Source organism: Topomyia yanbarensis, chromosome 1 (assembly GCF_030247195.1).
Source record: "Topomyia yanbarensis strain Yona2022 chromosome 1, ASM3024719v1, whole genome shotgun sequence".
In the NCBI taxonomy this organism is placed as follows: domain Eukaryota; kingdom Metazoa; phylum Arthropoda; class Insecta; order Diptera; family Culicidae; genus Topomyia; species Topomyia yanbarensis.
In genome coordinates, this window is record NC_080670.1 from 1,167,531 (window position 1) to 1,192,530 (window position 25,000).

The 25,000-nt window shown below is 36.8% G+C and overlaps 3 protein-coding genes across 4 annotated transcripts in view; 1 reads left to right on the forward strand and 2 right to left on the reverse strand.

Annotated features, from left to right (window-relative positions):
* The window catches only part of LOC131693299 (uncharacterized), a 29,245-nt gene extending 28,769 nt beyond the window's left edge, over nucleotides 1-476 (forward strand). Inside the window, exon 10 of the mRNA XM_058981018.1 lies at nucleotides 465-476. Within this exon, the coding sequence (XP_058837001.1) occupies nucleotides 465-476 (12 nt within the window). The remainder of the gene's footprint in view (nucleotides 1-464) is intronic.
* A 5,706-nt stretch (nucleotides 477-6,182) lies between these two features.
* On the reverse strand, nucleotides 6,183-6,587 carry LOC131693310 (growth/differentiation factor 8-like). The gene has a single exon (XM_058981029.1). The coding sequence runs from the start codon at nucleotides 6,585-6,587 to the stop codon at nucleotides 6,183-6,185; it is 405 nt and encodes a 134-aa protein (XP_058837012.1).
* Nucleotides 6,588-6,833: 246 nt separating this feature from the next.
* LOC131676566 (synaptotagmin-like protein 4) lies at nucleotides 6,834-24,994 on the reverse strand. Of its 2 annotated transcripts, none has more exons than XM_058955684.1 (6): nucleotides 24,165-24,994; nucleotides 10,676-11,130; nucleotides 10,353-10,607; nucleotides 9,996-10,285; nucleotides 9,728-9,936; nucleotides 6,834-9,662 (listed from the first exon to the last, which is right to left on the reverse strand). In XM_058955684.1, exons 1-6 carry the CDS (start codon nucleotides 24,961-24,963, stop codon nucleotides 9,514-9,516), a joined length of 2,157 nt encoding a protein of 718 aa, XP_058811667.1. In that variant the 5' UTR covers nucleotides 24,964-24,994; the 3' UTR covers nucleotides 6,834-9,513. The 2 variants fall into 2 exon arrangements, with proteins under 2 accessions (XP_058811667.1, XP_058811666.1); XM_058955683.1 differs by lacking the exon at nucleotides 24,165-24,994 and adding an exon at nucleotides 14,336-15,580.
* Between the last annotated feature and the right edge of the window lie 6 nt (nucleotides 24,995-25,000).

Below are 25,000 nucleotides of genomic sequence, written 5' to 3' on the forward strand. Positions count from 1 at the left end.
GAATCGGTTGTTGCATTTGATTTGGGATCCATAATGTTTCCATTCAGAAATCCGAACCGGTTCCGGAATGAGTTTGACTAGAGTTACTATATTAAGAGTTAGGCGGACACAAAAGCCGGAAAACTGGCCGCTCTTATTTCAGGAAAAAAACACTGGCATCCCATGTAAATGTTCAAGCTCTAGCTTAATAATTTCATTGTGGTCGTAAGTAAGAACTTTACATGCACGAATAGAGAAACCATTTCGAAGGTCTGTTGATATGATTTCATACTTGTGCGAATATCTCTTCTTGTTACAGAAAAAAAATTGGTTCTTTTCGTTTCTCTACACTCGATAACACAAGATAAGAGTAAAATAGTTATGACCATTAGAGTGGGACATGGTTATATGAAAAAAATTAAATTTGGCTCCGAGTAACTTTTTGAGTCCCATTTAGCTCCCAGAAGAACTCTACAAATTTTCAGCTCGATCGGTGAAACTATATTTTTGCGCCCGCAGTTTAAAGTTTACATGAGATTTCGTATGGGGAAATTGTCTTCTGCAAATTAATTCTTCCAAGAGTTGCCCCTTACCTCTTAAAAATAAATAGATGTCTGATTTTTATAGGAAATTTATCCAGGAAACAAAGTCTAGAAGACTGCAAAACGATTTGATGCTTGTGGAAAAAGTTATTAAACAAAAACCGATTGATGTTTTGAAGATTGATGAAAATTTCACTTTTCATAGCATCACTGCTTCTGACAGTCTAATTATATACAAAAAGTTTAAACTTTCTCTTCTTATGTACAAAAGAAGCCTCAATTTATCCCTCAAAACCTTGCGAAGTGGCTAAATAGTGTAGATAAACGATTTAGACACACTAAGGGTGGATTAAAAGAAAATTGCGTATAATTGGACAACCAACAGCAGTGGTGCTAGAAAAAATGAATATTTTATCAATCGTCAGAGCATCAATCAGTTTCTGCTTAATAACTTTTTACTCAAGCGTCAGATCGTTTTGTGGTTTTCGAGACTTTGTTTCTTTGTTAAATTTCCTTTAAAAGTCATTTAACGATTTATTTTTAGGAAGTAATGGGCGACTCCTGGAGGAATTATTTTGTAAAAGTTAATTTTCCCATACAAAATCCCATGTAAACTTTAAACAGTGGGCGCGAAAATATAGTTTCACCGATCGAGCTAAGAATTTGCACAGTTGTTCTAGGACCCAAATGGTACCTAAAAAGTTGCTCGGAGCTGGAATCTAATTTTTGTCCCACCCTAATGACCATAATCACAATACCTTTTCCATATACATCCGAAGAGAACATGTTATGTGACGTCATGCTCGATTGGCTCCGGTATTTGACATGTCCAATTGGCTCCGCTCAGTGTCTCCGCCTAACTATGAATATAGTAACTATAAGTTTGACTGGTTCTGAGCAAAGAGAATAGGGAAAGAGACGAAGAGTGAAAATCAGTCAAAACGGCAACACTCCCTTTATGATGATTTCAACACTAGAATTTTGGCAACCGCTTCCACAGGCAGCACTTTAAATGACTCCTATTATATTTTGAAAACAAACCGTATGTCGATCGTTGGATTTGTTTATAGCGGCCCTTACACGTTCAATATTTTTGTCAATACCAGTATTGACGATATTGTTACAATATTTCAGTCCCGTTTGAAATCCACATCATCAATACAACTTTTTTCCATTACACGTACAATACTTTTGTCAATACTCTCTAGTATTGACAAAAAATATTGAACGTGTAAGGGCCGCTTATCAACCCACTGAGACGTCCAAAAAATTGTTTCAAAATCGTTCAACACGGGTCCAACGATGGGCGTTTGTTGAACGGTTATTTGGACGTTGTCCAAATTGGTCCAACGAATGTCCTTCATTGGACGATTTTGAAACCAACCGTTCTTAGAGGGAAACGATGCGCATTTCGAAACAAAGAGATGAAATAATTCTAAAGCTTGTTTTTACTCATACATATACTCTAGAATGCACCTCACAATCACGATTGAACCAAATTCTGACGAAAATTGAAATTTCTTTTTTAATAGATGTACAATACTTATCTCCTCCAACTAAGGCATCAGTAATGTTTATTTACATTGCACGATTGGTCTGCTTAATAAGGTATTTTTGGCTTCACACTATTCGTCTCTTTCCCTATTCTCTTTGGTTCTGAGCTAAGAGAAGAGACGACAACAGGCTTCTTGCTCTTCTTAATTTTCTCGACTTGGCCCTGCCATAAATCTGAAGACAACAAGCGTTCATCGTTGCCAGATTCCCTTTGAATGCTTTTTACAATTGCCGAAAGTAATTGTACCTAAAAGATCGCACCTCTACCAAGAATTTACAATGCTAACTGCATTTAAAAATTAAATTAAATATTTATTCATGTCTCTCTTAACAATACACGTAACTATATCGTCATTCAGGTCTTTTATTCAATTTGCACGAAATGTTGATGTGTATGAAAAATAACCAGAATAGATTCAGCAGCACTGTTTTCCATCCCGATTGTAAATATAATGAACGCTCATGACTGGCAAAATGACCAATCAGAAGCTGGTTCAATATTGAGGTTAGGACTGGATCAAATTAGCTACGCGATTGTCTTCTCTTCTCTTAGGTTCTGAGCTGAGCGAAAACCGGTGTCGTGAAATATTTCATCGTATTCATCACGTCATTTCCAAAATATGCGCCCCTCGGCCGGTAAGATGAGCTTGCCTTCAGTCATTAAATTTTTCAACTTTTCAAACAGAGCATCTGCTGATGCCAGTGTTTCCTTGCCGTTTACTGTTCAGATTTGAGTATTTTCGCGAATAACGGTTTTTCGGTCGCGTACTTTCGCCCAGTACATATACAGTTAATTTTAGTTCTTGAAACAATATCTGTTTAGTGTCGATTAAGTTTTTTCCCGATCGGCTTTAAAATTTTATTCGCTAACGGATTAGAAAAATTGTGAATGATTTTTTTTCGGATTATGGTTCAAATAGTGTGAGTATTTAGGTATCTAGTTATTTTTTTTTCAGCGGTTCAAGTTTCCGTAGCTTAGAATTCGGAATGATAAGTAATTAGTTCTCTGTGAGTGATACGTATACCTATAGTGAATAGATAATGTGAGAGAAAATGAGGTCCAAAATTGTCCGGTAGATAGCCTATCTATATAATTGCAGGCTTAAAATACGCAATAAGCAAATACTTTGTGATTATGAGTGAAAATCAAATATCGTAACACGTCGTGAAACACTTGTCCTGGACGGGAAACCATTTTACTTCTTGAACCAGGTTTATTCTACTAATACTGGGTAAGTCTACATTTTTTTATTTCTTCATGTTTTGAAAATTGCGATTTTATTGAATTTGAATTCCTGTCAGTTTACACTTATGCTGATGTTTACCAAACCCTTACAAAAACGATAGTTTCTAGAGAACCTAGAAAATGTGACCAGACGTCCTGAATTAGGCGGGACAGTCCCGGATTTGAAAGTTTTGTCCCGCATTTACCAAAATACTGTTTATTCCAAAATAACCATCTTGTACAAAACACTCATAAAAATTTTGGAGAATGCGCAATTTGAGCCAACTGTGTCTTTTAGGACTTCTACTATTTAAAAGCAAGGTCATGATTCCTCCCGAAAAGTCTCTCAGTTTTACACAAGTAAACCAAATATATGGAAAACATATCCTTAATAGGTTTCTAAAGCGCGTCCCGCGTTGGTGTTGAAAATATCTGGTAACTTTACTAGGGCAGCTCTAATCTAACGAAAACAGTACATATTAGTATTATGGCAAAGAAATGTGTATGTAATTTTTGGTATGAAGTTCATGCAACTTCATCGACACAAGTGGCATGACGTAAATATCATTTACTTCTCATATTCATATATTTGTCCCATGTTCTACGGAATTTTCTATTCATATGGGACTACCTTGCGATTATGGACAGTTTATGGCATTTATAAAACAGAACTAGGACGGTCTGATCCGCGAGTAGTCCGCCACAGGATTCAAAAGGAATATTGTGCTTTTTGTGTCGTAATATTCTGGACTTTACAGCACCTATTTTCGAACCCTGTGTCGCAAAAGATTTTATTAATACTGTTACATACTTATAGCTTCGTGTATTATGGCGCGTAAGAATGTTGTAACACAATAAAGACTATTGATCTTATGCGCGTTCACTTTCGGATTGTCCGTTCAAATTTCTCGTACACTATAACGAACACTATTTCGGGACGTTCACGGATACAAATAAAAATACTAAACCGCTTTTATTGTACGCAATTTTAACATTGTTCGATTTCGATTTTTGAAATGCATAAATATTTATGCTATGTCACGCATTCTAATTGTTCACTTTACACTGTGAACAGTACGAGCTTCCCCCGTGTTGCTTAGATGCCGTTGCACGTGCAAGCTTGGAATCTTGTCAGTTCCATTCAAAAAACCGTATTTCCTAGGATAGTTGGTTTCAACACTCAAATGTCACACACATATTCTTCGAAGATTTTAAACGTTAGTCGCCGCTTTTCCTTAAGGTAAAGCGCAACTGCACACACATAAAAAATGCCATGATAATACAACAGTTTGTGATAACACGGTGCTACAGTGATTTTGTGCTTTTAAAATGACCTAGTATAGGTTGTAGATCTCATCAAATTTAACACAAAATAATTTATGAAAAAATGTTGTATACCCTGATAATGTTGATTTATAGCAAAAAAACTATTTTTCGAGACTTCCGGCACTAAAAAATTTTCTACGCTGTCATTTTTCAACCGATTTTCAATTTTTTGAGTGTTTTGTAAAGGAGAGGAAATTACTCAACATTCTTCTTAGGAAGTGTATCTGGTTTAATAAATTTTAGATAATTTTTTTTAGAGAGTACATTTAATTACGCATCTAACGACCTATTTGTCCTCAAAATCGGTTGAAAAATGGCAGAGTTACTACTTTTTTTTCCAAATGTAAACTAGCTCGCATGAACACTTAAGGAGTTAGTAAGGCATTCTACAATTACGTGTATACGTAATCGAGCATTTTTTGAAAATTTCATGCGGGACTGTCCCTTTAAAAGTTTATGCGAGCAAGTTTCTAATCTGAAAAAAAAAAAATAATAACTACCATTGTTCAACCGATTTTGATGATAAATAGGTCGTTGGATGCGGAATTAAATGTTCTCTTTAAAGTTTTTTTTGCTGGCATACCGTTAAAAAGGTAATTTCTCCTTCTTTCCAGAACACCCTAAAGTTTGCAAATCTTTTGAAAAATGAGAATGTAGAAAAAATTTAGTGCCGAAAGCTCTGAAAAATAGTTTTTTTTGCTATGAATCAAGATTCTGAGGGTATACTAAATTGATCAAACATTGTTTTGTGTTGTATTTGACCAGACCTACAACCTTTAACGGATCACTTGAAAAGTACAAAGTACGTGAAATTATTAAAATACGTTGTACTATAGATAATGAAATGCAAAGTTTTTTTAGATAGATTTTATTTTTTCTTGATTACTATACTTAACAGTTACTAACTTTTGTCTGCTTGATATAAAATTTGTGATGCATGTTTACCCTGCTCATTATGTACAATTTTGAACACACAAATTCCGAATTGTTGCATTATTACCCTAACGCGGAACAGCTACAAATTGACTATCAGGCTATTTAGTTAGTTAATATTTATTATAAAATTATTTATGAGTTTTGTTTGTATTAGAACTGTGCTCCCTTTCTGCTACACCTTAGTTTACAACAAAACTAAACCGTCTATCTGTAAAAAATTTTCACTAACAATATTGTTCCAAAGACTTTCCCACACAAATATTAAGATATGTTGTTTTTTGCTAATTTTTGCTGTTTTAGATTGATAGTTATCACAAGTTCCATTGTCAAATGGTACTTTCACACAAATCCGTCAAAACGCGTAATCCAGATAAAGTTTTAAGTCGAGTAAGCCTAAATGCCACTTGTTGATTTGTTAAATTTCGCTTATCACCCGTTGTGAGGGAAAAAATACTTCACCAACACGAATTTCTCCCTAGTTTTGATATACAATTTTATCTTTTTTTACTCGAATAGAAGATCCCAAATCAGACTCATTAATTCATTTGTTCTTAACGTTTACTTTCTTACTGGTACACCATTGATTTTGCGGTACTATTTGAATCAGTGCGCAAAAAGTCCTAGGAACAACTGCACTTTTCCACGATCATGTTCGGTATGGTGCTGTAGATCACGCGGTAGCTCAAATCAAAGTACAACAGCTTGATTGGGCTCATCTTTTTCGGGGAGCAGCAGGGTATAGCTGAGGTGCTTAATTGCATCACATGGGTGTGCTCGTACTTAGGCAGGAAGCTAAGCATACACTCACCAGCACAGTATGATGCTTCGTAATGCTTCGGAGCTATAATCCAGTCCCAGCCGAATTTTTCAAAGTCGACTGTCAGCGGATACCGACAACAGCGGGTTTCATTATCGTTCTCGTCGCAGTCCAGCGAGAGATTTCGCTTAATCCGTTTTTTGGGGGCGTCGCGGAACTCAATTTCAATGTAAGGGGTCTGTGGAGTAACATTTCTGTTAATATGCATTTAGTAAATATAAATAAATTAAAACAGATCAATGTCGACGGGAGGTTGTGTGTTTAGGATGCCGTTGCTACGCCGATTGGAAATCTGTAAATAGACTTCAAAATATCTTTCAAATAAAGTTTAATATTTTTGGCACTTACCATGTTAACTCAGATTAATACATGTAGACATGCAAAGCTATGCAGCCGATTGTGACAAGCGAACATAACATGAAAACATAAGCAAGGGACAGTGAAAGTGTGTTGGTCAGGTTTTGCATTTGATATATATTGCAAAGTGAATATATTTGTATAATTGTCCATTTTTCTGTTCCTGGTTTCCCTTCATTATACTTGCATTGTGTATAATAGTTTTCTTGCTAATGGCGCTTCAACTATCATGAATTCTGTTTTCTGGGTATAATCCTCAGAAAAAATAACTCTGTACAAATTAACCGTTATCGCATGCTAATGTTCTTCGAATTGGCTTGACAAATTGTTTGTTACTGCTTGACTCAATAACTCTGCATGAGTTTTTCTATACTGGATTGGTAAAATTGAAAACTTGCAAACTGGACAAATATGCTTGTTATTATTATGTCAACGTCGTTTAATTAAGCAACATGTAACGCACTACTTTGATTAAATTATTTTTATCTTTTGGTTCTTTGAAGAATGACGTATGAACGCGAAATCTAGATATTGTGATGAATCAAAATAATTTCGAAATGCCAATTCAATAAAAGACAATTTGAAATGGAATATTTCAAGCGATTTCGGTACGATTTCTTTTCTTCAAATGTTGACGCTTTGGGGAAGGAACTACAACAATGTCTAAGCGGAAACTGCCAACATTCCAGAAGCAAAGCGAAAGAAATGCTTTCATGGTTTTTAATAAATATGTTTATTATTTTTAATAACTTTTTCCTCGTCTTTGCATCGAAGAATTCGTGTCGTTTGGTCGAAAAGATTTTATTATATTTAAGGGTAATGATTGATGAATTTTAGTTCGGAAAACATGCCATTCCGTTCAGCATAAGAATAAAGTTTTTTTTAGTTGTTCGAGGGTTGCATGTATGTGATTGCACAGTTTTTATAAAAACTAATGTATGAAATGGTTTCATCTTTTCATTAGGATTAGGATTGCATGCATTCTTTGCAGTCATTCGCTATAAATTATATAATTGAGCATCGTGTCATAACTTGGAGAAGAACTTGTATTTGTTTCATTAAATGAGCGTAGTTTTGGCCCTTAGTGTTGATTTGATGTGTATCACACAAGTGAATTTTAAGTAGTTTAATAGTATTCAACAGATTGTAAATATGAAGAAGTGTAGTTTGTAGTATTTCTATGTCATCTTAGAGAGAAAACGCTTATCTTAAATGGATACAAACATCAAAATAGATTGAAAGAAAAGTTATAAGGAAACTTTTTTCGAGATCTAAGCATGACTGCTTAGCCTTGTTCTTTCACAGGTTGTTTGTTGATTAGATAAAAAAACAATAATAACTGGCGTTATTTCGCACAGTATTGTAAGCAAATCAAAGAAACCAAAAATGACGATAGTATTTACAACGTCTTTGATGTAAGTGTGATTGTAAGTTATTTTGTCGTTGCCAAAGTACGGCTCGCTAATCGAGACATATGCAAAAACTTTTGGCATGTTATGAAATTAATATTCGGCACTATGGCTAGACGGTTGTTTACAACTCTTTTTTTCTACCCATACGTTTATAATTAGTTTTTGCTATGTTGGGTCTTACAATCTGATTACAATGTTTCGTTCAACTATACGCATCAAAATCTGTTGAAATTTTCTACTGACAAATCTTAAGCCCAAGGTATTTAAACTTGATACATTTGTCATTCATTTAATGATTTACTTTCTACACTAAGTTTTGTTCATAAGAGTTGGGTTTACTTGATACTTCACTTTATCCTTTGTATAATTTCACAATTGTAATTATTTGTTCATGGAATCCCTTTCAGACATAACACATTCCTTTCGTCAACAGGCTCCTCGATAGATCCGTTATTAAGCTTACGATGCTTCACAATCAGTCAGTTTTCACGTCTTGGTTACCTACTATTTTATTTTATTTCATTTTGTGTGATAGATAGTTTCTCCTAAACTGTTGTGTTGATAAAAAAACAGGCATTTTTTTATTCTCTGTACCCCTTCTCTATTGGCTTTGCAACGAAACTCACTGTTTGACAGTGTCTAATTCCACAGTAGTCATTCTCAATAATTAGTTAGATATCAGACGTGTGCATCCTAATTACTCTCTGCATTGAACGCAGTTAAACCGAATGTGTTTTTGATTCCAACATGAATTAGTAAAGATTCACAGCGCTGAGAAATATTTGTTAAAAGGTTGCGTGTATATATGTATGTACATGCTGGGTAAGTCAACAATGTTCACTCTTCAGTTGTTGTATTAGAAATAGTAAAAATGGAGACCATTCTTTGCTGGAACTATGGTATACAAACATCTATTAGAATAAATGGAGTGAAATGAACATTATAGTTGATATTTAGTTTCTTCGAAAAATAATACTTTGTCTCGAATGTGTAGAGCTATTCTATGTACACATAAAGAGTGTCAAAAAAATAAAAGGATATAAAATTTACTGAATTGTAAAAAGTATACTTCTCTTAGTACTTTTTATCTGAACACCGATCATTATTAAGCATCATTGTCTGTCGTTCATAAGGTTAGATTATCGAAAAATGCTTTCTTCAATTCTTCTGTCGCGTCCCGTCTTAAAAGTATTGGATTACAATCTATGGTTAGGTTGTTGTAAAGCAACATCACAAAGTTGGAATGATTTCTCTCTGCGTGATATTTACTACACTGCAGGGAGCTATGGTGGATGGGCAGGAAATGGGGTGGGAGACCCGCTACTACGTGATTTCCCTAAATCGATCTACAGATGTTTCGTATAATTATGAGGCAAATTTCGCATTGTCTAATGAAGGTCGAAGGACTAGGGCGCCTTCCACCCAAAAGTTTGGTCTGTTTATCATGCTTTGCCAAAGGGATAGCTCCTTGCCGGTTGAGTCCATCCAGTCTACGGATTTACCAGCGTGTTTGCCTGCAGGTATGAGGGATTCATCCATGATATTGATGCTATCGACATGCAAGAAGTAAAAAACTTACCCGTGCCAAGGGAGAACCTAACACCCCCGAGAAATTCATTGCTCGCCAGTCTATCGTGATCCCAAAGAGTGAGCTCCAGGGCTCTTTCTGACAATTCCGATAATGCCACGTCCTCGTAGATAAAAGTGTAGTTCCATACGGGCGAATTCGATCGTTTCATAACTGGAGTCTTCTGTTTCGAGCTACGATTCTTGTCCGGAAGAAGATAGCTGAAAATGTCCTCAACATTGTATGAACGCAAAGAAATATTTAAAACAACAACTCTAACCTTTTACAAAATGCATCACAGGTTCCATTGGCCTTGACTGGTTGAAGATTCTTCGCTTCCTTCACCAGTACGTGTAATGCCCCTTTACTTTGCCCGGATGAGTTTGAGGAAGTCGAGGTTATCGACTTGGTGCTAAACTTGCGAAGATTTAGTGTTCCTCCACCGCTAGTACTACTTCCACCGTTATGTTGATGGTGCTGTGGTGTTCCGCCATCCGAATCCGGTGGAATATACTTCAATCCGACAATGATATCCCCTTTGTATGCGGACAAATCATCGAAGGGTTCACTCTGCGAATGTAGTTTGCGTTTGATATAATTATAGGGAAGTATTATTTGAAGCTGCCAAACTATTTACCCTTTCCTGCAATTGGTAGCTTTGAGGTGCAGGATTTTCAAACACTTTGTCCTGCAATCCCATCATGACTTCACCGAGGAAATCGTTCCGACCGAACATATCCGAGTGCCACACTGTGATCCAAAGTGTCCTGGTCTGCAAACCACTAAGTGACATATGGAACCGCAACACCTCGTCGAATACCGGATTCAAGGTATGTTTCTTTACTTTAGTTTTACGCTTACCACCTTTTGATTTATCCGGGAGAAGGTATACCTGAGAATTCAAAATAAATTTTTTTCTTTCACATTGTATATGTTAAAGCCTTTTTGTCCAACCATTACCTTTACATATGGATCACTTCGATTTCTCTTGGCATCAACTGCCGCTAGGTCTTTGCATTGTTTGACGTGTATCTCCAGGGCGCCCTGTTTGTAGTTGTACTGCATACCGAATTCGATTTGACCGCGAACCGTTACAGTACCGTACCGTCCCTCGCCGGCACCGGAGTAAACCGAGGCCATCGAATCCGACCGCACACCAAGTGAGCTGAGTGAGGCTCGGTTCTGGTGCATTGCCACTAACCGATCAATGTCTTCATCCGACTGCGATGGCCAGTGTTCCGATGTTGCTGATCCGATCGGGCTTGTCGCACTGCTGCGCTGAGCACCAGCCGGAGCTCCGGTTGCAGTTATGTTTGCTTTGGACAATTCCTGGTTACTACCACCGGTGGTGTCATTACGGTTTCCCGGTGCTCCGAAAAGTGGGGAGCTGCTAGGTTCTGTTACACTTCCTTCCTCTGTAAGGAAATGAAAAATATTAAACATTGGTAGCGGTTCGTAAAATTTATTGTTTTATATCTTAAGGGGATTGTTTGTGCGATGTGTTTGATTCGAGTTATTTTCGTTTTAGTGTTATTTTTACTCACTAGCCCAGTAATTGTCATGCACGCTAAGAATCAACCTTGAAGTTCGTCGAAAAGGGCAATGGGATTTTAGTTTCAAGGTCAATAGTATGCATTACATAGCGTTATAGTTAAATTTGATTATTTCTTGCCGGTATCGACCACCTTTAGGTCGAGATACAAAATGATCACATTACCACGGTGAATGTTTCATCCACTGTCGAATCGCTTGCACGTAATATTATCGTGTTCCAAAATATTGCATTGTTTTATTCACTATTCGAGTTGCTTTTTTTCAGATGTGAAAGCTTCAAGAACAATACTCAGTTTTCTATAATAATGATGTTTGTATTTCGCATCTAAAATCTTTTTTTGATTTCATGTGTATAGTTGTCATACATTATAATGCTTTAATTAATCAAGTAGAAGATATTGGAAAGTATTGGGTTGACATTTAATCATGGCACATTAATTTCGACAGACTTCGAAGTCGATTTTCTTAGATCACTATCAGAATGAGCACGAAAAACTGGACTGAGTCGAACTGTGTCTTAAAGCAAGAATCAGCTTACAGCAAGTCAAAGCGAGAATGTCAATGAAAGTTCAACATAATGGGATACAATAGAAAGCAAATTGGATGCCATGCACACCTCAATATTGAATATTGATTTGAAGTGCAATCACACCGAGTAACAGTGCTCCTTGGACGATTTTTATAGACTTAAAGTTGAATTATTGTTTTAAATGTAGGTGTACTTACGTATATTTTAACAGAAACATCTTTTGAATTAAACTATAGCCGCAAATCTATTGAACTCAATATTTATGAAATCTTTCCGAACCTTAGTTTTTGGCTCTAGTAAAAATTCGCTGAACCTTAGTTTTTGGCTCTAGTAAAAATTACGGGAGATAGCTTTCCGGTCGTGGACTCTTTCCAGAAAAACACGACGGGGGAAAAATGCAGCATAACCGCTAACTTGTGTTAAGTTAATATTACAAATCTCATTTTATAGGATCTTGATTCATCTCTTTATTACGCCAAGAAAAATTCCTAAATTTTCCTACTTTTTAGTGCTCTACACAAAAAATAAAGAGTTGTGTGCTAGACACGACTAATGTTACATTTAAAATGCTGCATGGCTAGCAAACACCATGCGCGAATTTTTTTCGCTGAAGCTTTTTCCGATAGCTCTAGTTCACCCACAAGAGGTTTCAAATTTCTATAGTAATATATATCGAAACTCGGAAATAAAAACTCAAATTCTAATAAAAAAATTCACAGTAACTCTGCGTGCCTTAAAACTTACGCTTATTTTATAACGAATAGCTTTGTTGAAGATCGCATATTGGTTGGAGGTTCCCCTAAAAAGTTATTTAACTTTGAAGACCAACCATTTTTTTTTCTTCAAATATCCTATTCTAAGCATGTGCTAGAAAGAGACGCAACACATAACTTTCTTTTTATTGCAAAATCGGATCAATTCGCAGTCTTCGACAATGTTGATTCTTACACCTTAAGCTATATCTGCAGATTTTGGGATGCACAAGATGATACTGGCATTTTGTACTGAATTTGTTTCAATTGCCTATTTTTCATATATTTTCACATACAAACTTGAAAACTCTGGTGAGTGAATTAGAGTCTTCGAAAAAGCTCATATTTGACAAGTGGTATGTGAAGCCAGTTACCGTTTGATTTAACAGTGTTCCGAAAAAAGTCAAAATTGTTGCCGGTCTAGTGGGCATGGCACTGAAGGAATTCGATCAGAAACATTCTATTTATAGCAAGCGATAAAATGTGTAGGACGCTTAGGAGTATCGATATGAGGTCTGTGTTAGGAAAAGTTTTGCGTGAATTTGTGACAATTATATATGTTTTGCCTATTTTTTTACAGAATTACAGATTTTTACAGTGTTCCATTAAAATACACAAAAAAAATTAACAACGATTTTTTACTGGCAGTTGTCTGAATCGATAGGTGTCCGAAATATTAAATTAAGAAACGTTTTTGCAATAATACGGTTTTTTCAATAGTGTACAGTCGAAATACCAATTTAAAGATGCAATCGATTTTTTATGTTGGACTTTTCTGAAATGATATTTAATTGACACACGTCCATCAACAATTAACAGCACTACAGCCGTTTAAAATTATACCATACTACGCAGATAGAATTTGATAATTTCTCTTGAACTATTTAACGAAACTCGGAATATCACTCATGAATTCTTTTATGCTTCGTGAACTGGTTCATTCATCCTAAACAATAAGTCTCGTGAAATAATTGATAAAATCATAAAACAGTTTTCATGGATTCATGAACTGATTAAGGATTCTTAGTATATTAGTAATAACTCACAAATCGTGCTAGTGAAATAGGTAGCAAAATCATAAAATATTAATGAATTCGTGAACAGTTTGATGATTTCTAGTATATTAACCACAATTTTCCATCCGTGCTCGTAAAAGAGTATATAAAACATTAATGGATTCGTGAACGTTCAAGTTTCCTGGTATTTTTTTCCCGTAAACTGTTTCATGGCATAATTGTGTCCAGCTGCTAGCGATCAGCCATAGGCCAAACAATGCCAAATTCCGTTCAGTAAAATTAATCGTATTTATTCACTCCAGGTACTACTTCAGTATAGAAAAACCTCTTAGTGAAATCCCATTCGCATGGTCAATCCCGTTCATCCATAACCACAACCCTCGAAAGAACCTCTTAGCATAAACCCACTCGCACAGTCTTTTGTCCACATCTTTCGGCAACTACGAAAACAGGCAAGATGTCCTTTTCAATTCAGCTATCTAATTAAACCCCACCCACTACTGGAAAATAATCCATCAGTTAAGCTTACGTTTTTCGAACCGGCTCACAGACCATGCTTTAATAAGAGCAACAAATTGATTTTTTACCGTGAACGTAGCTGTTATGTGTATCATGTAGTAGTGTAGTGTAGCGTGTTCTATGTTCAGATTCGCAATTGTCTTGAGAATTACGTTCACACCATGCATACTGTGCCTTTATTATCTATAGTAGCAGCAGTGGTGATTTTTAGTCCACCATGCAGAGCAGCCCCACGATAGTTGGCTCAAACCTAGTTCAATCTCCCCCAGAATCGCCCGGTTCTCGCAGAAGGCAGTAATCTGTTTCCTCCGGGCGATGGTTGTAAATTTCTTCCTCAAACTCGCATCGCCACAGCTGATATCATCCATCTCCAGACATTCGAGAAACTTATCGGACTTGGATTTGACGCTATCGTTCCAGTTCCAAAATTTATTCTTATGCAGCTTTTTGATGGTACTTTGCTGGGACGGTGTCAGCTCATCATATGACACCGTTGATGCCACTTCAAGGATGCCGGTAGTATTATTTCCGCCTCTGGCTATCAGCAATTGCTTTTTATATCCTTCAAATGCCGCATCGATATCATCTTCATCCGTACTAGCGAGAGAGTTGTTTTTTCTTACGTAATCAAAGCACTTCTTCCCACACGAAGTTGACGACTGGCAGCAAAAGACAGTCCGGAAAACTTTCCGCACCCTTTTCCAATTCCTCGCCACAGCTCTGCGTAGACGATTTCGCTTGTTGCTTCTGTCATCACCAGTGTGTTTATGAGTTACAGTCTCTGTGCTTTCGAGTTCGCTCATCTTCAATTCAACTTTCGTCTCTTTCTTTTTGGCGACATGCTGCTTTTGTTTGGAACTGTTGCTTTTATGATAATGCTGCACAGCACTAATACTAACCATTTGTTGTTCACTCAAATGATGATTACTGGATCGTTGTAGCACCACCTTCTGAGTCGCGGAGGAAGATGAGGACTTGGATAAATTTTCATCACTATTGCCAAAGCTTGTATATCGATTTTCCTGAACAACTTTTTTAGTCCGCTTGCTTTTTGTAGAACTGATACTTTTCTTAAACTTTTTGAAATTCATTTATTTCGCCAGGAAATTCATTTCAACGAAATTGTATTAGATTTTATATGCTCTTAGTATTCTTCATTCAGAACCGGCCCTTTCAACTTTGGATGATATACATCTACTCCACTTTTCTTGTTTGCTAATGCTCTTCATCCATTAACAAGCCCAAAGTGGGTTATATTTATGAGTTTTTCACCGCACTATTTTGCACAAGAGAACCACATCAGTTGTTACATTCTCTGATACTGAACATTGTCTATATAGGAAGCCAGACCACATGTTGACCGCGTGGGTTGAAAATATGAGCAGCTCAATGAATAACTTTCGCAGTGAACGTTCTCCGGGTAAATCACGGCCCGAACTGATCGAATCTTCTCCAGTATGGTAGCATTTAAGATTCCAAAAGGTTCACCAGCGTCCAACGTCGCCGCAGTCAGAAGTCAACTGACGGTTTAATTGAATCAATTGTGAATATTCGCCAAATGGTTGTTAACCGATGATGCCAACACCACAGAAGCTGGTGGACACGATAGAAACTTTTGAGCAGGCCTTCGATGCGAAGTGTTTGCTAAATCGCGGTTATATTTTTGTCGTTTCAGTTACCCGTTCAGTGTGGTTGGTTCCCATTTGAATGATATTCTTGGGGTGTTTTGAGTGAAGTACGAACATCGATTCATCCATAATTTAAAGTGCTATTAAACTGTTGTAATAAAGACTCAAGATTCTGTACATTTAAAACATCTATTCAATGTTCTTCATCATGATGATGAAAAAAACAACTTGTGGCTTGATTTTCAGTAGAGAATAACCTTAAAACAGTTCCAAAGTTATACTTGTAATCTTGGAAATGTAAATTCTAGAAAGAGATGTATCCTATACAATACTATTATGTTTTCTCTCTGGGATAAAACTTAGACTGACCACTTTGGCTATATATTCGAAAGTGTACGTTTTACCTCAAAGCGGGTACCCTCAACTCAGTTATATATAATAGCGTGTCTGTCGATATTTTCGCCCGAGTTGATGAAAATTGGTCAACCCACTGAAGTATTACGATCTGTTCATAGTCACATTCACACATATGATGGCATACATTGAGCTGTAAATTGAGGGCGGAGGTGTGTCAACTAAATATGCCGCCCGGTATCCTAGGCGATGATCTGTCGACGCAAACACAGTTTGCTATTCTTATTCCGTCTATTCAGCTCTATTGGCAATAGTGTCCAACCATTGGCCAATCGTTCTGTCGGTAGGTTGGTTGGACGTAAATTCAATTGACTCTAGAGGTCAATTGAATCTAATTGCGGTTGCTGCGATGATAGTCAGAGACTGAAAATACCACATCATAACGTTATACGGGTTCAGGCTAGGAATTTGGTTTATTTTAGTAGACACGTATAAGCAGGAGCTGTTGCGTTTTTTCTTCGAACGCCACGCTCTGCATGGTGGCTGATATTGATGCTAATGTAGTTAGAGAAAGGGGGGCGTTTCTGGTTAAATTATTACAGGCTGTGCTTTCTGTTCTCAAATGTATCGAATTTATGCTTACTGTTCTTGGAAAAGCTTACTTTTTCGTTTATAAATCTGTAGAGTAAAAAGATGAGAAGGGAAACTTAGCGAGAAAAATGAAAATCAGTAGCGACCTCAATTCATAGGCTTTGATCTGCGCAATTCTGAAGGTAGACAAAATTTGATTGGTTTTTGTAAGTTTAGCGAGTTGTATCGGATTTGGTGCGTTTGATTTTGGCAGTAGAAAAGATGTTACACCAAGAATTTCCTGAATAATCCTAGCAACTGTTACCAAGATTCCGGATATACTAATTGTTTCAGACATGTCCATGTTTTTTTGTATTTCAACTGTATACGTAAAAAATCCATAAAATTAAAATATTTAAAGAAGCGATGATTTTTATGCATGAGTGTTTCTCTGGCAGAGCGGTCTATATGGAGCTGCAACCGAAAAATGAAAGGAACAAACAAAAAGAAAATGCATGGTCATTTTGATGACTAGAATTTCATTCCCAATGATCTTATAATTTTCAAACGTAACAAAAAATTTCATATACCTCTGCGATAAACGTGCTCACAACCGTATCATTACTCTATAACCCCATGGTAGTTCCTGGCTCGAACATAAACCCTAACTGAAAAACACACGCGCGATGAGGCATTCCGTGTTTGGGTAAGAGTTATGATAAACAAAAGTGAGCCCGGCTGCAGAGCCATGTGTGTTTACTATCGAACGCGGTTCTTGAAAATGTTGGCACACAAACTAATCCATGTTTTCTGTTATTAGGCGCGCTTTGTGTGCGTTTTTTTGTTTATTAGTAATATACGACCACGATATTATAAAAACATTGTCAGTCAGGTCTACTTTAGGAAGAATCGAAAATATTGTTGGAAAATGATGCAGTGCAGCCGTAAAAATGTATCCCCCTTGATTCTAACGCGAAGTAACCTGGTATTAAAATGCAACACGGTCTATCTAACCAAATAAAAAGGTAACCTCCCACCGACTCAGAACGTGACTCATACCTCCTGACAACGAGTTGGTCACATATACGCGAGTCAGTATTACTGCATACTAGGAGTTCATCATCGCCATACAACGACGTGGGTTAGTGTGGCTCTTGAACGAAAATAAATGAGCTCTATTCACGCTTTTATGTTGCTTTCCACTTTACCTTCTACCTTCTACGGCGAGACCCTTCAAAACGCTGTGCTTTAATCCGCGTATTTTGGTTTCATAATTGTTCCAGTTTTATGTGGCGAAGTGAGACAAACGGCACAAAACTAGACCCAGCATTGAAGCTGATTTTTAGCGAATTTTGCAAGTGTGTGCCCCATGTTATACTCGAGTCAAACATTGCCGGTCTTCCAGATTAGGTATACTACTTACGCCAATTGCATTTGTGTACTAATATAAAGTAGAATCGATCGTACGACTCTGGTTGAAATTATTTTTCATTTCCTGTCGACAAAAAGGGGTACAAGTAAGTGAGAAGCTTCGAAACGGGTTTCGTGATTATTACTGGTGAAACCATTTTCACGTTTTCAGAAACCAAATTCAATTGAGTACAATTCAACACCGCAATGAGGAAAGTGTTAAAATGTGCCACACAATTGCTTCCTGTTGTGCCTATCATTCAAGTCAGCCGGTTTGATGAGCTGCGGTAAATTATCAAACTATGGAATTTGACGCTTTATTTTCTTCTTGGTCTCCAGTAGCTCAATCGAAAGTCGGTACAGATCGAGTTTGAGTGCAGGTCGGTACAGTGGTAGTGGTTTTCATTTTCTGGCATGATCGTTGACCTTCAGCTAAGCAGTATTTGTTGAGTAAACATCAAACAATAGTTTGTCAGTATTTAAAATGTAAATCACTAGATTTTTAAAGGAGCAGATTTATGCTAGTAGAACATATTTTGCAAATTATGTATTAAAATTACCAAATAAACTTCAAATGCATGCAATTTTCGTCTGCGGATTCTACCTGCATTATAATAATTGATTATTTATTATTCCCATTTGCATGTAAGTAAAAATCGAATGAATGATTTGATATGCTCAGTGATATTTCGCATCGCATTGCAACGACAGTCAGATATATTGAATCGATCAAAGATGCTAACCACGGCAAAAGTTCATCATCTGCCAATAACAAGGATGATGTCATCTCGAATCGACTAATTTATACCTCAGACAACACTGATTGACGACGATGTATCGAAAATTTCTCATACATCTTGTATATGTAACAACGAGAAGAGGCGGCCCCAGTGTCAGAACTGGCTCATTAAGGTCAATTGAGTGCAACGAATTCTTATTTCGACTCCGCGGTTTGTGATATTTGGGAAGGGACTGGAAAGAAGCGGTATCCACGGCAAGTGATCCTTTTGGTACATTACTTGCTGTTAGGAGGAAGGTTTGAACTTATTATTCAGAACGGAAACTTTTTCACGAAAATTTCGTAAAAAGGTTTATATATGGCAAGATCGATCAAAATGTCGAAATTTTTATTCTTTTATCTTAAAATATAGATTCTTTACCCTCCGTAATTCGCGCAAATGGCCCATTGAACGAGCAGCCGCTGGCGCTAATACGATTTCGCTAGATTTTTAGAGCAGCGTGCACTCAGTTCACTAGCGCGACTTCCGGAAGGTTAAGAAAGTATCTCAATCTTCTATAGAGGTTTAAGCAGTAGAAGCGAAGTTATAACTCTGTTCATCTTGTTCCTTTACGGGGAGGGGAGCGCGCGGTGCGAAACTTTCAACTTGAGTAATCTCGAAATCATGTTTTACCAAAAACGTTATTGCAATGACTAGGACTGCTGAAATATCTTTCGGCCGATTCCAATTTTTATTTTAAATTCTTCGTAACTTATTTGCCGTGTCCTTAAGGGGGGCGTCTGCTGTAACGGGTAAAAAAATCGACATCTTTTTTATTCGCTTAATTGTTAGTTAACCGCAGGAAAATCTAACAAAATATTGAGAAAAAATACGCAAGATGTGGTAGATATGCCGAGACATACATTTTATCTTGAATTGATGTGAATACTTTTCTTTTGGAAAGACAACATCAACAATTGGAGATGGGACTATTTCTATGGATGTTGAAACAACGAGAACTGAATCGTAGTCTCTTCGAATACACTGATTTTAATTGTCAAGATATTTGCCCAAAACCTTAATGTGTCATATTACTTCAAGTTTAGTTTTTGGTGGTTCATCAATTTTAAGAAACGGTACGGGCTACGTAAAGTGAAGCTGTGTGGGGAAAAATTATCCGCTGATGACATATTATTTAACCGAAGACTACATATTAAGAAGACTGATATCTCTTTTCCCATACAAATGAGGAGCAACAGATGCTACAGCGCCTCTATTGGAGGAAGGTAGGAAGCTTAAAGTAAAAGTGTATATGTGTGTGTGTGTGTGTGTGCATCACTATGGGAAGTACCACCTTTACCCGCTGGTGGCGTTCCTGTTACTGTCTCCAGATTCAGGACAGAGTTGCCAGTCTTCTTGATATGCAGTCTTCGATTTAACCCAATGCGTTGAACAAAGACGCTGCTCTAACCAACGGCTTCAAATGAGTAGTGTGGCGATAGAAACATGGCAAAAATAGGCTCATTACCCTAATATGATTTATTCTTTTTGACTAACTTTAACTTTACTAAAATACAGACAGACCGTGATATAATCGAAACATTACTGTATTACCAGAAAATGACAATGACGATATTTTTATATCTTGCAATATTCGTTCAAAATGTAGTCTTTTCAATGAGAGAGTAGAGTAAAATCGATAAAGTAGAACTTCAACGTTTTGAGCGGCGATTGACCGACAATTCTATAAAAAGTTACAAGCACTTTTTAAAAGTGCTTGTAACTTTTTAAAGAATTGTCGGTCAATCGCCGCTCAAAACGTTGAAGTTCTACTTTATCGATTTTACTCTACTCTCTCATTGACCATGCTGTTGGACTCGGGTGGAACGCCCGAATCCTCGTAATCAGAAGGCAAAAGATTCTTCACATTTCCTTTCGATCATGCAGTTATAACCCCTCCTAGCTCATTCGACTTGCAATTTTCATATATTTCGTATTTCATAATCCTCAATTTACCGAAAAGAGCCAACAACATCTAGAAAATAGAAGAGTATTTTGCAGTGCCAAAATATATCAGAACAAAACTAAACAAACAAGTTTTAGTATTGTCCATCGTAAAATTAATTTTATAATTTATGAAAAACCAAATGTCAATTTTATAATTTATGAAAAACCATAAAACATAACTTTCGCAGTTTCATTTTTTTTTGCTAAGGACTCGTTCAAATGACTTTCGTAGTTTGGACGTTAATTTTCTTCTAACATAGCGAAACTCTAGCTTCTATTCATGAAAATATAGAAGCACTTTCATTTCCAAAAAGCGATATTTTAAATTAAATTTTTGTGGGATTAAAAACAAATATTGTCATTGCCATTTTATTCCTCAATTATACCTTATGTGTAATTGAAACAGAATTAACCAATCAGGGATATTGGATCTTCAAAAAAACTGCAGTGAACTGGGCCCCTGAATCAAGGTTAATTAAATTTAAAGACACATTTTAAACACTAAAAATCTTTCGAAAACATCATTCAGCCTAAACGGAATAATTCTTCAGCAAATCAGATAAGGGGCATTCGATTATCGATTTTAAATTGTTGTTTATAGATGTAACTAATTAATTACGCGCTTATCAATGATTTTTGTGTCACGTCCTACAGGAAGGAATTCAAAAATAAAATGTGCATTATTGGTTTTCTCACAGACGTGATTTTAATTTTTGATTTTTTTTTTCTATTTGACAAAAAATCAACATAATTAATGTAAATAAAGCCAGTTACGTATCTTCAGCGAGGTCTACCGAAACAATAGGTTAACTTCTACAACGGGACTGTCGTGCCAAGGTTATGCTTTTTCGTCTAGCAACAATGCTGACATTATGAAATACAGTTAATCAAGATAAGTTATTATTCGATCTAGGTGTTTCGCTCTTCTACCAAGCATTTGCTGCTAAATCTAACACAGCGAATGTGCCAAACGCGAACAACGTGGTCTTTCATTCAGAAGTTTATTTAAATTTCTACAAAGCCATTTATTTTTGGAACGTGTGCGCGAGTTATAAGCAGCACTTGCCATAAGAAAGAAAATAATTGCCGATATTATGTCCATAACTGTCTGCGTTTCTGATGGCGAAAACAAAGAAAAATAACAAAGAAGAGCTCAAAAATGCAACTCCCAGCAGTGTAACACCAAGTTGTACCCTACTTTTCCACCGAACACATGCACAAACGACTCTTAAAGCGTTCTGCTCTGAAATTCATCAATCTCTTCCTACCGTGAAGTTTTCTCTTGAGCTCACTCTCACTTGCCCCCTTGGTATCTTCGGGGCTCCGCCATTCACGCTCCTTAACAAATTTTACTTCACAGAAACTATTTGAAAACTGTTCCACATTTTTGCCACTTTCCTTAATTAATCTCCCCTCTTACGAATAGCCGACAGACCGACGGCCGCGAATGTATACAAACGCCAGACCTGCGTGTCATACGCAGCTGACGGTTGGTTTGGCATGCCCGATATCTCCTCGTCGTTCATTCACCAATCTTTGCGCCCCAAGCTCCGAGTCACGTGTTGATTACATTTGTACGTTCCATTTTAACCACTATTATTGTTATTAGTGTCGGCCAGCTGACGTGACAATCGCTTTTATAAGTCGACGAACATACTCTTCCAAAAAAGTACCCCTCCTCTGGATTTCTTCTCCTACCACCAATCATATCCAATTTCACTGGCCTTGGTCGAGCCGCGTTTTTCTCAGAGACTTTATAAGGCATTTGAAATCTGATAACCCTTCGAAAGTTGCTTCAATAAATTCAATTAAAAAGTTTTTGGTTGCATCTTTTCGCAGTGAAAATTTAGTTTTCGACTCTCTTTATCAATGCTGCCTGCGTACGTGGTTGTAAAATTGGATGGGTTTAATGTTCGTTGATTTCTCTAATTTTTGGTCAAATGAAGACAGATTGTTCTGCTTTTCTCGGATAGAAAGGCTACGCAATCACTATGAAATTCGATATTTTAATCGATACTTAATCAACTAAATTTTATGCATTATTCGACTCAGTTTGATATGCCTGTGTTTTACCCTTATGAAAATTTATTTAATTCTTAGGCTATTTGAGTTCGAAGAATCTCTAGCGCTATGTCCGGGGGTAAGGAACCGATCCCATAGACTTAGAAAAAATGAAAATTATATTCGATATGAACGACGCAGCGACGTATCATTCTATCAAATCATTTGATTTTACATGTTCTGACATGTTAAATAAAAGAAATAAAATATTGTATCTCCTTTATTGAATAACACGACTAAAAAAACATTTATTTTTATATGCTCGTAAATATAAATTTATGAGATTTATAGAGTATCTTACGAGACGTAAAGTTGCGAGATTTTTTTAGCAGTGCAGATAAGTTGTGTGTATATATTTGAGTATGTTTGCCTATGTGCATTATGCAAACTTGCCAAAATTTTATTGGCTCCCATTTAATTTAATTTATTGCTCCCATTTAATATTTTCAGATCAGGATTTTTAGGTTCCGGAGATACAGGTTTATGAAAGCGATTTCATAACTTTTGACTTTTTCGAATTAGAAAAGTTATGTAATAATTTCGTTATGTTTCGAAATTCAGAGGGCTGAGTTATTGCAATGTATGTGTGCGTATGCTGAACAAACTTCGTAAATGGCTGAACCGAAATTTCTATATAAATTTTTCAACTTTATCGAAATTAATGTTAAAATTTATTGCTAGTTTACATCATTTATGGCAATAATACAAAAAGTTTCGGTGAATATTTTGGTTAATTCTATTCCGTGGTATAAGAGAATGCAATCGCTCTAAAACTCATCCGATTTACCTTGAACGTATAGGCTCAAGGAAAATTCTGTCACACGGGCAAATTTTACGATTCATTAGTGAAAGTGTCTGGCCACATTGATCATTTTGAACGTTTCCGGAAACATTGGGGGTAATTACACAAGAATTAGTATCAACATTCTTCAAACTGTACATCGGAATCATGGTTGAGCTTATTTACAAGAATCATATGTAATTATTATAAGAAATGAGAACAAAGGTTCAGAAGGTCATTTGACCGAATGGACTTTTTGACAAAATGGTTTTTAATTTACTAAATTCCACCATGTATTATTCCTCTAGTTGTATGAAATGTATTATCGTAAATACGTAACGGCAATTACCAGACCCCCTGGTATAAACAAATCAGCACTAGCATTCCTTATTCATTCAGTAAGACAATTCAAAACTAATAAAACAAGGAAGCGACACGAACGGTACTAAAACGTGCCATCCTGAGTACTGTTATTCCGTTGGCAACGACGAATGTGATGATAGTATGTTAAACATATGACATAGCTTGAAAAAAAAATCAACAACTCACCACTCAAATTGCTCTGTATTCGTCGTCGTTCTCGGCGTGGATATAAAGGTTGTTGAAGACCAGGAGCTGATACGGCTCGTTTCGGAGCACTTTGTGGCGGCCGCTGATTGAAACCCGGGGCACGGTAACGTGCACTTTTGACGTTATTTTGCAGGAAATGATAAACACTGTGCGATTTCTGCACCACCGAAGAAGTGGATGCAGAACTTACCGGAGCAGATTGCATAATAGTTTGAATGTTCGTTGTTGGAAGACGGGGCAATGAGTTGGTGTTGATCGTAGTATTTGTATTCTGCAGACTGCGAGGCAGTGTCGATCTAGACGCTAAACGATTGTCATTTCGCGTGGAATCATCTGAATCGGTATCATCGGCGACGCTGGATCTTCTGCGTCCAGTTGTCTGACTCTGTGTAGATCCCCACAATTTGGAGGACTCAAAATCTTCTCGTTCGCCACCTATGCTACCGCAGCTACGCACTCGATCTAATTGTTCACGACTAAGATTTTGATTATTAAACAATAAGTCTCCTGCAGAACGTCTTTTGGCAGCAAGAACTGAAATCGATGAAGTTGAATTATCCAATATTGACAGCTTTGAGCGAGAATCTCCATTGGCCAGTAGTGCCGACTCAAAGCTTCCTCGCCATGAAAATCTCTCGTAATCACTAGCCTCTTTCTCTTCTCCTGCCATTTCGCCACTATTGGATGACTGATGGTGATGAGGTTTGGCATCTCCTAGAAGAAGATCATGACTCTTACTTCTTGGTAGCAAATATCCCAGATCTTCGTTCTTCTCCATGTTGCACTCGGAAGTACTATCGTCATCCTCAGTCGTC

Coding starts and splice junctions, on each gene's coding strand:
- LOC131693310 (XM_058981029.1), bottom strand. CDS start 6,587: ATGCATATTAACAGAAATGTTACTCCACAGACCCCTTACATTGAAATT.
- LOC131676566 (XM_058955683.1), bottom strand. CDS start 15,176: ATGAATTTCAAAAAGTTTAAGAAAAGTATCAGTTCTACAAAAAGCAAG. Junction 10,286..10,352: donor GCTACCAATTGCAGGAAAGG/GTAAATAGTTTG, acceptor CTACATTCGCAG/AGTGAACCCTTCGATGATTT. Junction 9,937..9,995: donor TGTGATGCATTTTGTAAAAG/GTTAGAGTTGTT, acceptor GGACATTTTCAG/CTATCTTCTTCCGGACAAGA.